Source organism: Microtus pennsylvanicus, chromosome 13, assembly GCF_037038515.1.
Source record: "Microtus pennsylvanicus isolate mMicPen1 chromosome 13, mMicPen1.hap1, whole genome shotgun sequence".
Taxonomy (NCBI): domain Eukaryota; kingdom Metazoa; phylum Chordata; class Mammalia; order Rodentia; family Cricetidae; genus Microtus; species Microtus pennsylvanicus.
The window spans coordinates 69,218,414-69,231,667 of NC_134591.1; the positions used below are offsets into that span (position 1 = coordinate 69,218,414).

Below are 13,254 nucleotides of genomic sequence, written 5' to 3' on the forward strand. Positions count from 1 at the left end.
TTCCAGTCTAGGTGTCTCTTGCATAGAATAAAGCACACAGGTGTCAAAACACACACACGTGTAGGCAACCACAGTGAAATCAAGACGGGACCCTTCCAAAATGTCCCTATTTCCCAGCCTTGCTCCATTCTAGGAAGTCTGCCTTCTGAGGTCACCACCCTCTGGTCTGTCACCATTGCTTAGTTGGTCTGGCTTAAATCATTTCCCCACATTTGACTGAGGAGCCTCCTAGCGGGAGGCATCTTTTCTCTTCGTTGCATGTCATGGCGCCAGCGTGGTGAAAAGGAAGGGCCAGAGAGGAGGCCAGGAGGAGTGAGGCTGGGCTGTGATGCCCTGGGGAGTTGTGATCTGTCCACTAGGGGCATCTGTCTTCCCTCCAGCTATTTGAGAATGTGGACCTTGCAGTATTCGTGTGTTTTTGTTTTGTTTGCTTTTACAAAGGAAACTTAAAAATGCTGATTTTCATGTAAAATCCTTACCGTGCTGGTATTTTAAAGACTTTGACACATCTGTTGGCCAGATCTGACCAGCCAGCAGTGGGAGTGGGAGCCTGCAGACAGCAGTGACGGGAGCAGCTGATGCTTGGTCCAGCCCTCCCTTTGTTGCAGGTCCTTGTCCTGAGAAGCCATCTAATCCTTGTAATGATTTTTAATAAACCCATCTCATGGTTGAGCAAGCTGAGCCGCAGGCAGGGATTGAGTGCCGGCTCCAGGATGAGCAGAGATTTGAACATAGCCGTTTCCAGGGACTGGGTTCCTAACCATTACCCATGCTCCTCCAGGGTTCAGGGAAGATGAGGCTGCTTGGCATGGCGATGCCACCTGAGGTGCAGCTTTGCCAGCCAGTAAGGTGCTTTTTCTCTGAACAGGCCTGGGAGGACCTAGCCCTGCCCACTGAGACTGCCCTGGTATGGACCACTTTCACGTCTGGGTGCTTTCTTTGCATCTGGGTGATGGGACCCCAACTTTAGTAATGCTGGCATGGCAGCGAGGGGAGGAGGAGGCTAGGAACCTGGTAAATGCCTGATGAGGACTTGTGGGAGGTGAGAAGTGGGGCCCAGATCAGGAAGACGAGGGTGAAATCTGACAGGGCCAGGACATGTTACTGCCTCAGGGGTGCTAGGGGCTGGGCACCCCCACTTCCTGAGGATGTGTCTTAACAGGCCTGCTATCTGGAGAAGCGGAGGATAAGGATCACTGGCAGGGCAACCTTTTGCTTCCCAGGGAAGAGGCTGGGGAGCTCAGCTGAACGCCCATCCCGACTCTCACTCCGGGATCCTTGTTGCATCCTCAGGACCCAATCTGGGGAGAAAAGCATCTGCAATCTCTAGTGTTTGAAGAAAATGACATAAAAGGGCCTGCAGACCTGTCTAGACTCTCCCCTGTGGCTGTAGCCTGCCTGCAAATCCCTCAGTGGGTGTAGAGTTGGTGCTAAATAAACATTTGCTGTTTTTTTTTTAAATCCCGCTTTTGAGATGTGTTATGTTATTTACTATTATTATTATTATTATTATTATTATTATTATTATTATACTATTTATTTATCTATTTTCAAGGCAGAGTTTCTCTATGTCGCCCTGGCTGTCCTGGAACTCTCATTGTTGACCAGACTGGCCCCAAACTCAGAAATTCGCCTGCCTCTACTTCCCGCGTGCTGGGATTAAATGTGTGTGCCACCACACTTGACTTCTCTCCCCAGAGTCCTCAGAGGTGCACAGCCACACGGCTAGAGGGGGTGGCAGGGTGGGAAGAGGCATGGGCTGGAGTCTGGGCACAGGACTCCTCTCAGGCGGCTTGTTCCCCTCTACCCAATGCTGGGTCGTGGGGAAAACCCATGCTGCCTGTGTCCCCTCACTCTGAAGTTCCTGAAACCTTCGTTTCTCAGTCTGTGAAATGGGAAGAGTTGTGAGGAAAGCCTGGCTTAAATACCTGCTCTCAGGACCTCTGTGAGGCGGCTGTGAAACAGCATTGGCCTTTTAAGGATGGGGACAGACAGGTTCCCAGTTTAGCCCAATGAAGCTTAATCTACAAAGCCAGAATTCCCCATAAAAGAGACCCTCTGCCTCATTGGACTTTTTCAGTTGTTTCAGACGGGGTGTCGTATAGCTAATCCAGGCCGACTTCTAGTTCCGTGTAGCTGAGGATGGCGCTGAGGTTTTCATTCTTCTGTGCCACCATTTCTGGTTTGACTTAGGTTACCTTTGTATTTTGGGTGCTGGGCTGAATCTTGTTTTAAATTGCTTTAAGTATATGAGTGTTTTTTCTGTGTGTACCTGTGTACCACATGTATGCCAAGTGCCTGTAGATCCCCTTGAGCTGGAGGTGCGGATGGTTATGAGCCACCATGTGTGTGTTGGGGTTCAAATCTGGGTCCTCTAAGAGAATAGCATTGTTCCCAATCACTGAACCATCTCTCCAGCCCCGGATTTTTTTGTTGCTGTTGTTTTCTTTATAAAAAAAATTTTTTTTTAATTTAGAATCTCACATGTTCTCTAGCCTCCAGCTCACTATGGAGCTGAGGACAGCCTTGAACTTCTGATCCTCCTGCCTCCTCCTTCCAGATGCTGGAATCACAAATGTGCACTGCCACGTCCCACAGATGTGGTCCAGGGTGTTGGACCAGGGCTTCATGTGTGTTGGGCCCTGTATCAACTGGGCTACACCCTCGGCCACTCCAGCGTCTCTCTGTGTGTTAAGGGCAAGTCGATGTCAGATCTGTTACGTAACCCTCCTGTCCCCCACCCCTTCCCCTACTGACTTCCTGCTGCCCAAGGAAATAAGAAACCTATGTGAACCCTGGCTGTCATGTGACAAGGGAATGGAACTTTCTGGGTTAATTTTCTCAACCTTCAGAAGGATTTATCGTGGCCACCTTGGACCTCAACGAGGGCTGTATAGGATTGTCCACATAAGTTGGTTGACATGGAGTTCACGAATCTGGGGTGCGCCTAAGCTTCCTGTCCCATCTGTTTCTTCCTCTCCCCAGCCACCGCCTGCCCACCAGGGGTAACACAAATACTAATTACCGCCACTTCACAAGCTGCTTCCTGCGTGAACCTAATTACCAAGCAGGTCAGGCACGTTATAAATATCATTAAACCAGACAGATTCGCTTTGTCCTGTGTTTTTACACGATTAGGTCAGCGAATTGTTCCGGCACCCCTGGCCTCTTCAGCCTGGGACTTACCCAGCTGGGTTATTCCTCACAAGGGTGCTGGAGCATCAAGGTACAGGCATCTGCTGGTGGCTCCGGATTCAGGGCCAGCTCACTGGTCTGCTTTGTACACAGTGCTCTGAGAAGACCCAGGGAGCGATGCCCGAGGCAGACAATACCAGACAGGTGCGAGGTGGGAAGGTGGGAGATGGTGGCTGCTCTTGTCACGGTAGAACTATCTGCCATGGGCTGGAACCCCCAGGGAGGGGACCCAGACTCTGGCTTTCCAGGTGTGTGACTGTCGGGTATGTGTGAACACCCTCTACCAACCTCCGATTTTCACGTGTGGGTCCTCCTCCCTCCTGAAAAACGGGCACTTTCTCAGTCCACTACATGCAAGAGGACAGTGACTGGATGTCACTTCCCTGCCTGGTTGGCACCGAGCTAAGGAGCCTATGTGCCTTGCTTCGCCCAGAACCTATAAAGACCCCACATGCTCTTGCCATCCCCATGAGGTGTGTGGGGGGGATCAAAGCACAGAAGGAACTGAGATGTAAAAGCCGCGCTGTGCTTAGAGTGTGATACTTAGCGAAGGCCTGTTTGAGAGGAGAGCGGAAGGGTCCTGGTGAAGTCCTGGAAAGCTGCCTGGAGGAGGATATCTAAGCCGAGAAGTTTACTGGTCAAGAAATCGGAGGTCATACAAAGGCTTGGGAGCAGGAAACCCGTGCTTAGGGGACCCGACCCTGTGTTTCACTGTGGTTCCAATGTGCATGGGGGGGATACTAAGCAAGAGAGATACTAAGTTCGATCCTTGGGCGGAGAGAAGATGGAGGTGCCAGCCAGCAGTTTTCATTGTGTAGCCCCAGGAAGTCAGTCTGTTAGCAGGAGACAGGCTGGATCTTGTCAGGTAATTTGCATCTTTGTACCCAGAGTTCAGTAGGAGATGAGCCACCGGGAGAGCCAGGGACTCGGAATCTAATAAGTTAAGGTTTCCTGGAGGAGCTGAGCCTCTGAGGCTGTTCATGGAGGCCACAGGTGACGGGTGGGGATACCCGGCAAGGGGAAAGCGAGTACATTGGGTCACCCATACACTAGGGAAGAAGGGGAGATGGCCTGCCAGGCATGGACCACTTCTACCATAGGCACCAAAACAACAACACTCCTCAGGGTGTAGATACACAAATCACAATGGGCCAAGTGGACATCTGTAGAGTCTCCGTTATACTGCAGACCGATCATAGTGACCCACTCCCAGGAGGGCTGCCATGTGTCTCAAAGGAAGCTGCCCGCAACCTGATCTCCCCTCTTTATTGTAACCTATGGTGATTCTTTGAACCTCGGCTTTAGCCCTTCCCTGCCTTCCACCTCTCGCCCAATATCCCCTTACCCCGCTAGGCCAGTGCCACCAGAATGGTTGGTGGCACAAAGCCAAGTCCCTTTCCCTCACCTACCAAGTTCTAGCCCTCTATTCCCACAGCTCAGATGGAGTGGCCTGTGGTCTCCAAAGAGCCCTGCCCAAGTGCCAGGCCCTGTTGTGGGGAGCAACAAGAAAAGGGGAAATGAGAGAAGATGAAGAAAATCTGAGATCAAGTTTTAGTTGTGTTAACTGGCAGGCCTCAGTTTCCAAACCTGTGAAATAAGAGTCTCAGGATTGGTTCCACAAGATGATCATAGACATGAATAAGATAAGGGCATAAAAGAGCCTGTCGAGAGTCAGCAGCGTGGGGGGGGGGTGGCCAGTTATTACATTACTACTACTACTACTACTACTACTGCTACTACTACTACTTAGTGCTTGCTCAGACTCAAGGCCTTGGGCATGCAAGCAGGTTGCTAGCCTTAGCCAGTTACATTTATTTTTATTTATTGTTTTATTTAAGACAGTCTTTTTATGGATACAATATTCTGTTTGTATATATGCCTGCTAGAAGAGGACACCAGACCTCATTACAGATGGTTGTGAGCCACCATGTGGTTGCTGGGAATTGAACTCAGGTTCTTTGGAAGAGCATGCAATGCTCTTAACCGCTGATCCATCTCTCCAGCCCTAAGACAGTCTTATATAGTCAGAATGGCCTTCTATCCCCATTCTGATACTGACATCTCTTTTCTTCCTCCCTTCTGTCCTCCCTCCTCCTTCCCTCCTTCCTTCCTTGCTTGGTGTATGTGGAGCAGGGTCTCTATCTTCCAGGGTGGCCTTGGATTTACTATGTAGTCAAGAATAGCCTCGAACTCCTTTTCTTCCTGCCCTACCTCCTGAGTCCTGGGATTACAGGTGTGTGCCACCATACCCACTTTGTGACTGGACCCAGGGCTTCATGCTCATCTGCTGAGCTACGTCCCCAGCCCTGTGTTTCATTGCAGGGATCAATTGACAGTGTGAGAACCTTGTTTTAGAAGTAACAACAGTAGCTACGGGGGGGGGGGGGGGGAGTGATCAGTCATTAAAATGCTTGTCATCCAGTCAGGAGGACGTCCATTCAGTACCCAGAGCCCACGTAAAAAGCCAAATGTTGGGACTGGAGAGATGGCTCAGCAGTTGAGAGCACTGGCTGCTGCTTTTGCAAAGGACCCAGGTTCAATTCCCAGCACCCATGTGGCATCTCACAACTATCTGTAACTCCAGGAGATCTTTAAGTTCCAGGAGATCAGACACCCTCACACAGACATACACACAGGTAAAACACCAAAAAACATAAAATAGAATATATATACGTGTGTGTGTGTGTGTGTGTGTGTGTGTGTGTGTATTAAAGCCAAGTGTAGAGGTGGGGGCTTGTTATCCCAGAGCTGGGGAGGTAGAAACAAAAGACTCCTTGGGGTTCTCTGGCCAGCCGGTCCGTCCTGCTCAGGGAGTTACAGCCAAGTGAGAGACCCTGTCTCAGTGAAAAAGGCAGCCATGCCTGTGGGACCCCACTCGAGGTTGTCCTCTGGCCTGCGGGCTCACACACACACTATCTGATAGTGGTAGGACTACCACGGGCACTTGCTGTGGACTTGGCACTTCCCTGCCCCTGGGAAGTGGCAGAATGGGTTAGCAGACTGAAGTTTCAGTGAGAGCTTTCGCTAGCTCCATCTTCATGCCTGTTGAGTGTGTACCGGGTGACACGTAGCTTCTGCCAGATCCCAGCCTATTGCTGGCGGACAGCTGATGGGTGCTTGGCCGCGAGAGTGGCCCCCTAAGCAGTGGAGATGTAGCATGTGAAAACAGCTCAGGGTGTGGCTTCTCGGCCCAGGCGCAAAATGCCACCCTTTGCCAACGCCTGACCCACTCCAAGATTCCTGGAAGATCTCTGCCTTGGGCAAACCAACCGTGAGGGTCATCTGAGTGAGGAAAGCCTTGTCATCAGAAACATGGAAGCATCTTTGGGTCTCGCTTGTGCTCATCCCAGACCCACAATGGCCGCTGCAGGGCAGGCTTCCAGGTCGGGCACATCTTCCTCATCTGGTTTTCATCACTTTCCCCGGGGGCGTCGGGGACCCCAGACCTGCATTCCGCAGGGAGCTGCCGTTTCCACTTCACCATTCTTGGTCTCAGCCAAGCAGTTCTGTGCGTACCAGGCCCAGATGCAGCCCAGATTTCTGGGTGGGGGGGTCCCCACAAAGCAGCAGTTCTGCTTTCCCAAGGGCAGGGTGTGGTGCCCATATAACCACAAATGAGGCCATTAAAGCAAGCCTTGGTTGTTCCGCCAGCCCAGGGTCTGGTCTTCCCAGGGCTTCCAGACTCAGGAGGTCCCCACCGGAAGTAGTCCTGCCTTGCACAAAGAACATAGGCCTTGGTATCCAGGGCCCCTGCTTGTGACCTGACTCTGGTACTGACTGACTTGCTCTATGGCCTGGCCTCCTTGAGACAACTTAATGAAGCCAGTATGGGTGAGTTTACAGGAAGGTAAAAAAAGCTTGTGTCCTAGCTACCTCATGGTTCAGCCAGGGCACTGGAGGGTGAATTCTCCCCGACCCTCACTCAACTGTTTGTGAAGTGGAGATAAGGATGTTGCCTGAAAGGGATGAAGTACTGAGTGAGACCAAAGGGACACTTAAGACATCTTAAGTGATACCCAGTAGGTGTAGGGTCCGGCCACCACCTCACCTTCCTCCCTCTATAAATGGAAAACACACCTGCTGGGCCAGCCCAGGTGGCTGTGGGGACCTGTCGTCGTCTGTGGAGTACTTGGCAGGTCCAGAGAGAGGACAACCATTGCTGGATGTCCCCCACTCAGCCATAACACGCTCCCCACTAAGGAGAGGTGGGATAAGATGCTCCACACCTCCGAGGTAGGTGAAATTTCACTTCAGGCCTCAGCTGACATTACAAAAATGGGGCGGGGCTTTTGTGGGCTGAGAAATCCACAGCTTTTTGCAATGCTTACTTCTCTTGAGAGGTATATGAGCCTCATGTCGTCTAGTCACTAGATAGACGTCCCATTGGGATGGATGGGACATGGTTGTCCTCCCACCCACCCGTAAGCACCTTTGCTCAAACATCTAGAGGCTGTAGCCCCAGACCAGGCCCCTGAGGAAACAGGCCGTGCTCTGTCTTTAGCCCACTCCTATCTTGAGATTTCTGCTCTGAGGAGGCAGCACGGGGGTTGGAGGGCCTGGGAGGACACCTCTGGACTAGATGCTGTCAGTGGTCAGGAGGTTTCCCAGAAGGGGAGGTCTCTGAAATGAACTGAAGTGGGAGGAGCCATTGCTTAACCTGCCCGCCCACAAGCTACTTCCCTTAGCTTCGGTTTCAGTCTGCATAAAAGGGGCCGAGGAAACACAGCAAAGGGAAAGGACACCAGACTGAGAGTAGGAACTGTTACCGCTCTGCCCTCCCAGGTCCCAGGGGAGTGTTGGGGGGCCAGTGCTCTTCTTCCGGGGGGGGAGGGCTTTCCTCAGGTGATTAGCGCCTGTCACTTAATGCAGCCAAATCTCTTGCTTTTGAGGGGACCTCATGAGTCTGGATGCCTGGGAAAGTGTCTTCCTCTCCCTGAGTGAGGTAATAGGAAATCTTCCACCCAGTGAAAGAGAGGCAGACGTGTCAAGAATTTGGTTTTCTTCCATACCCCCAAGGTGGGGCTGCAGAGATGAATCAGGAGTTAAGAGCACTGACTGCTCTTGCAGAGGACCCAAGTTCAGTTCCCAGCACCCACATGGCAGCTCACACCTATCTGTGTTTCCAGTTCCAGAGACTCAGTGCCCTCTTCTGGGCACCAGTTTTCCATATGGTATACATACATATGTGCAAGCAAAACACTTATATGCATGAACTAAGAGTGTGTAAATCTTTTTTTTCTCCAATGGTTTTTACTGTAGCCCTGGCTGTCCTGGAACTCATTTTTTAAACCAGACTGGCCTTGAACTCGGATCCACCTGCCTCTACTTTCTGAGTGCTGGGATTAAAGGTGTGTGTCCCTACACCCAAAAGCAAATCTTTTTTAAAGTTTTATTTCATGTTTGCAGGGGGTTTTGTTTTGTTTTGTTTTAACATTTTACTTAACATATAAGTGCACCACATGCGTGCAGTGCCTGTTGAGGCCACAAGAGGGCATCTGATCCTCGAACTGGATCAGATAGTTGTGACTGCCATGTGGGGTACTAGGAACTGAACCTGGGTTCTCTGGGAGAGCAGCAAGTGCTCTTAACCACTGAGCCATCTCTGAAGCCCCCCGTATAAATGAATCTTTAGAAAGAGATGCTTCCCCTCCACACATACCTTGCTTTCCCCAGGACCGGTGTCCCTTGGCTGTCTTTCTGTGTTCTGTGTGCTCTCAGGTAGTACATTAGACACTGAGGCTTTCGTGAGAATTCGAAGGCACCGCGACTTGCTCCACCATTCAGCTGAAGAACTATTGTTGAGCACCTGCTCCACGTCTGGGGATGGCAAGTCTCCCACAGGAGCCCCGCTGCTGTAGGCAAAGCTCACAGGTCTAGGGGGAGAGGGGGGAAGAGCAGCAAGTAGTCAGCACATAAAAACAGAGACAAAATGTTAACCAAGAGCTGGTGGGTGTATGTGGAGGTGCACACCTCTGATCCCAGTACTGGGGAGGTAGAGGCAAGAGGATCGTGAGTTCCAGGCTTGTCTAGGCCTCGTAATAACCCCTATCTCCCAAAACAAAGCAAATGTAACAGACCGAAATCACGTCTATAAGGAAAGGAAGAGGCTTCTGTAAGAGAATGTGAGCAGCTACCTAGAGTGTTTTGGACATTTGAGCAGGTGGCATTTAGTCTGAGACTGGAGCTGCCTGTGGGAGGAGCAAAAGCCAGAAAAGAATGTTCCAGATGGAGGGAGCAGCAGCTACAAAGGACTTGGCTGAGAAGGAGCAGCCTAGGTATTCGCAGATCTGAACAAAAGCCAGGGGAGAGATCTGGGGCCTTGGTGGGTGGTAACTGAAGAGGAGGGCCAGGGAGGGGCAGCCCTGAGCCTGGCAAAAGGTTGGGGAACACAAAGGACTTTGAAGCAAGTGTAGTGTAATGAGTATGTCGTTTACAATGGCGGGCTGACTCTGGCAGTTGAGTGGGCTGTCACAGGGAGGGTCCTAGGGATGAACTCTAGTGGCTGGCTTTGGCGGCAATCACCTTTACCTGGTTGAGCCATCTTGCTGGCCCATAAAGCCTGGGAAACCCCAGGATCCACCTTCCTCACTAACCCCTCCCCTACCTTAGACAGCCACTCACCCCCCATACACACTGGTTCACCTGTATACATGCCCAACATGTGGTGCTTTGGAGGGATGGCTCGGTGGCTAAGAACATTGGCTGCTCTTCTGAATGACCTAGGTTCAGTTCCCTGCACCCACACTGGGGCTCACAACCATCCATAACTCCAGTCCTGGGATCCAGTCCCCATTCTGACCTTCACGGTCACGGATGCGGTACACATACAAACAGACAGACAAAACATTCATGCACATTTTTTTTTTTGAGACAGGGTTTCTCTATGTAGCCTTGGCTGTCCTGGAATTCACTTTGTACACCGGGCTGGCCTCAAACTCACAGAGATCTGCCTGCTTCTGTCTCCCAAGTGCTGGGATTAAAGGTGTGCACCATCACTGCCTGACTTTCATACACCTTTAAAAAAAAATTTATTTTTGTTTATGTGAATTGGTGTTTTGCCTGCATGGGGGGGGGGGGAGAGAGAGAGAGAGAGAGAGAGAGAGAGAGAGAGAGAGAGAGAGAGAGAGATGGGTCTTTGGAAAGCAGAAACCTCCAGAGTCACTCAGCAGTCAGGGGACTTTCTTAGATTCGTGTGAACTTCACTCAGAACTATGGCTTTAAAACTCCCGAATTAGAGGGGAAAGGAACTGAGATGTGGGGGGGGATTCCTGCCTCCATCTCCACCCCTCACTCCCACCCCCACCCTGCAAGCCTTTCTAGCTAGACGGAAGACCCCTTGTCTCACCTAAGGGCCAATGGCAAAGCAATGTGTCTTGACCCGTCTAGCCTTTGCTGACCTTGCCTCTTGGTCTCTGCCATTGGGGGGGGGGTCCCATTATGAATGAAGCCTCTATGGGGCTCTATCCTGCCAGCTGTGATCAGTGGCTGGGCATGTGAAGAAAGAGGTCCCCATCCTGAACGCGGAAGACCAGGGAGAGACCTGTGTCCAACAGGCCACGCCCACTTCCCAGCGGGCCCCGCCCCCGGCAGCCAGCGTGTGGAGATACCAGGGGATCCGATCCGTTCTGGGCAACTTGGGGCACAGCATGCGGAGCGTATGGCCGCCGCTGGCCGCTGCTCTGTCCTCTCTGCGGGTGAGGCGGGTGTGGTGCACAGGGAGGGCCAGCCATCCGTGGGCTGATCTCGGGTGGCCGGGGTGGGGCGGGGCTCCGGGGCCCGCTTCCCCATTTGGCTATGGAGACGCTGAGGGAGTCCGTACTGCACTTGGCATTGCAGATGTCATCCTACAAGCGGGCCACGCTGGACGAAGAGGACCTGGTGGACTCACTCTCTGAGGGCGAGGTGTACCCCAATGGCTTACAGGTAGGAACTCTGACCTTTGCTAGTTCAGCTGTGCCCCGCCCCCACTTAGCCGGGAGGGGAAGAAGGTGGGACGTGCACCCCTCAGCTCTGAGCCCCCAAAGAAGCGCACTCAGAGGCTGCCTTCCATCCCACCTACAGTTTCATCCTTCCCGAGATCCTCCAGGTCACAGAACAGCTGGGGTGTTGGCGATGGTGGTGGGGAACCCACCCCGGTAACAGGGGCCCAGCTCTCAGCACCGACAGTCTAAAGCTGTCTTAGCTTCTGCATGGCATGTCCTGCCTCCCTAGAGCACTGTCTCATTATTTCTCTCTCTCCTCCCTGACTACCTGTATTAACTGGAGAAAGGAATGACCCAACCCCCATTCATTCCCCCACCTCTGCCCTTTGCCAGCTTACTCCGGAAGCCTGGTTCCTTCCTTCTAGGGTCTGCCCCTGTGGGAATTTCGCAGAGACTCCACATCGCCTCCTGGCTTGACAGTGTCTTGCATGAGGGTTGTTGCCTGGCTCTCTCCTCTCCTCTGCCCCGGGGCAGACCTTTATGGCCAAACCCTCTCTGTGGGTAGGGTTTAGACATGGGTAGGTAAACTGAGTTTTGAATAGGAACACCCAGGGCAGTTCTGGGATCCGGTTCTTGAGAAATCATCCCCGAGAGAGCCAGGACCAAGAAGATTTCTGCTGTGCGGGCCAAGGGAGGGACAGAAAAGAGTCTCGGGTACCTTGTGAAGGACACCTAATCAAAACTTATCTCACAGAAGGAGTGGAGGCTCAGCCTGCCAGGCCTGCCTCGCTCTCCTCCGGTTAGCGATGTAAGCCCCATTGGTCTCCTCTGTAGACTCCATGCTCCTTCTCCCCAGTGCCTCCGCTCACTGGGATGGCCCCCTCCCTGCAGCATCCCACACAACCTTCAGGACTTCCTCTAAGCTGTAGGGTTACTTCCCCTACCTGCATTGGAAGAAACCTGGGAAGACTGACAGCTCACCTCAGGACAGTCACACCCTGCCTGTCTGGGACCTCTTTCCTGTGGACTCCTCATGAGGGGCCAAGCAACCCTCTCCCATCCACCGTCTCTTTCAGTCTGACTTTTCCTAGAAGGTGTTAAGTGTATCAGCTTGACAGCAACTCCGAATTCACAGGGAAATAATACGCTGTCTGCAGCGGTTCACCCAGGTGTATGTAGATGGATAGCTTTCCACATCAGCGGTGTGCTCATCTGAGCGCTGTTCCCCTGGAGCACAGAGAACTCTCTGTCTCTGTCTCTCTCCCTCTCTGAAGCCAGGGGCCTGACTGTGAATTCTGACTCCACTGGAGACTCTGAGCAAGCCATAGAGTCTCTTCCAGCCCACATCTGTAAGACAGGACAAGAGAAAATAGAGTGACCTGTGTCACTGCTAGGATCACTGTTATGTGACCCACGAGGTAAGGGCTGGTAGCCACACGGTAGCCATATCGTAGGCGCTGAAGCTGAGTGAGGCACAGCACAGGTATGAAGGCATCCTTGTGTAGGTTGAACCTCAGTCTTGGTGTCTCCACAGCAAGTTGCCTGTGTAGGTGAATCTCCTGACTCTCCCTCAAAAAGGTTGCTGAGAATTTGGAGCCGTTTCTCTAGGTGCCCTGCAAGTCTTGCTTTGAGCCTCCATGACATCCCCAGAGTAAACCCAAGTCAGTCAGTGCTGGGGACCAAACCTGGGGCTTCCTGTTTCTTCAGCTCCATGCCTCAGCACTCTAAGGACAAGTTTAAAGCCATGCAGCCCTGTCTGTCTGTCATCTGTCTGTCATCGGCTTTAGAAACCTAAAAGAACCTTACTCATACAGCTTTCTTTACAAGATGGGTTATTGTTGGCAATCCACCTCTTAGAGCCAAGATTCAAATGAGGCAATATTGGTTTTTAAGAAAAAATGTCATGCCGGTGCTTTGAAAATGAGTCTAGCTGTTGCAGAAACTTAACGTGCCTGATACCTCTGGGATACCCTGTGATAGTAGCATTTTCCTTCAAATCTCTGCTTTGTAAATGCCAGCTACCTCCTCCCCCCATTTCTCTCTCTCTCTCTCTCTCTCTCTCGCACTTACACGAGGGTACACACACGCGCACACCCACACCCCAATTGCAGTTGCCTGAAGGAAAATAGTTGAGGGG

At 51.9% G+C, this 13,254-nt stretch overlaps 1 protein-coding gene across 2 annotated transcripts in view; it reads left to right on the forward strand.

Moving 5' to 3' along the window:
• Positions 1-13,254, forward strand: part of Ece1 (endothelin converting enzyme 1) — a 97,029-nt gene that overhangs the window by 33,241 nt on the left and 50,534 nt on the right. The window contains exons 1-2 of one of the 2 annotated variants that reach the window (XM_075947003.1): positions 10,778-10,889; positions 11,032-11,118. In XM_075947003.1, coding sequence (XP_075803118.1) covers positions 10,842-10,889; positions 11,032-11,118 — 135 coding nt within the window. In that variant the 5' untranslated portion in view covers positions 10,778-10,841. Of the gene's footprint in view, positions 1-10,777; positions 10,890-11,031; positions 11,119-13,254 lie in introns of those variants that run through there. The other variant, XM_075947004.1, reaches the window with a different exon arrangement.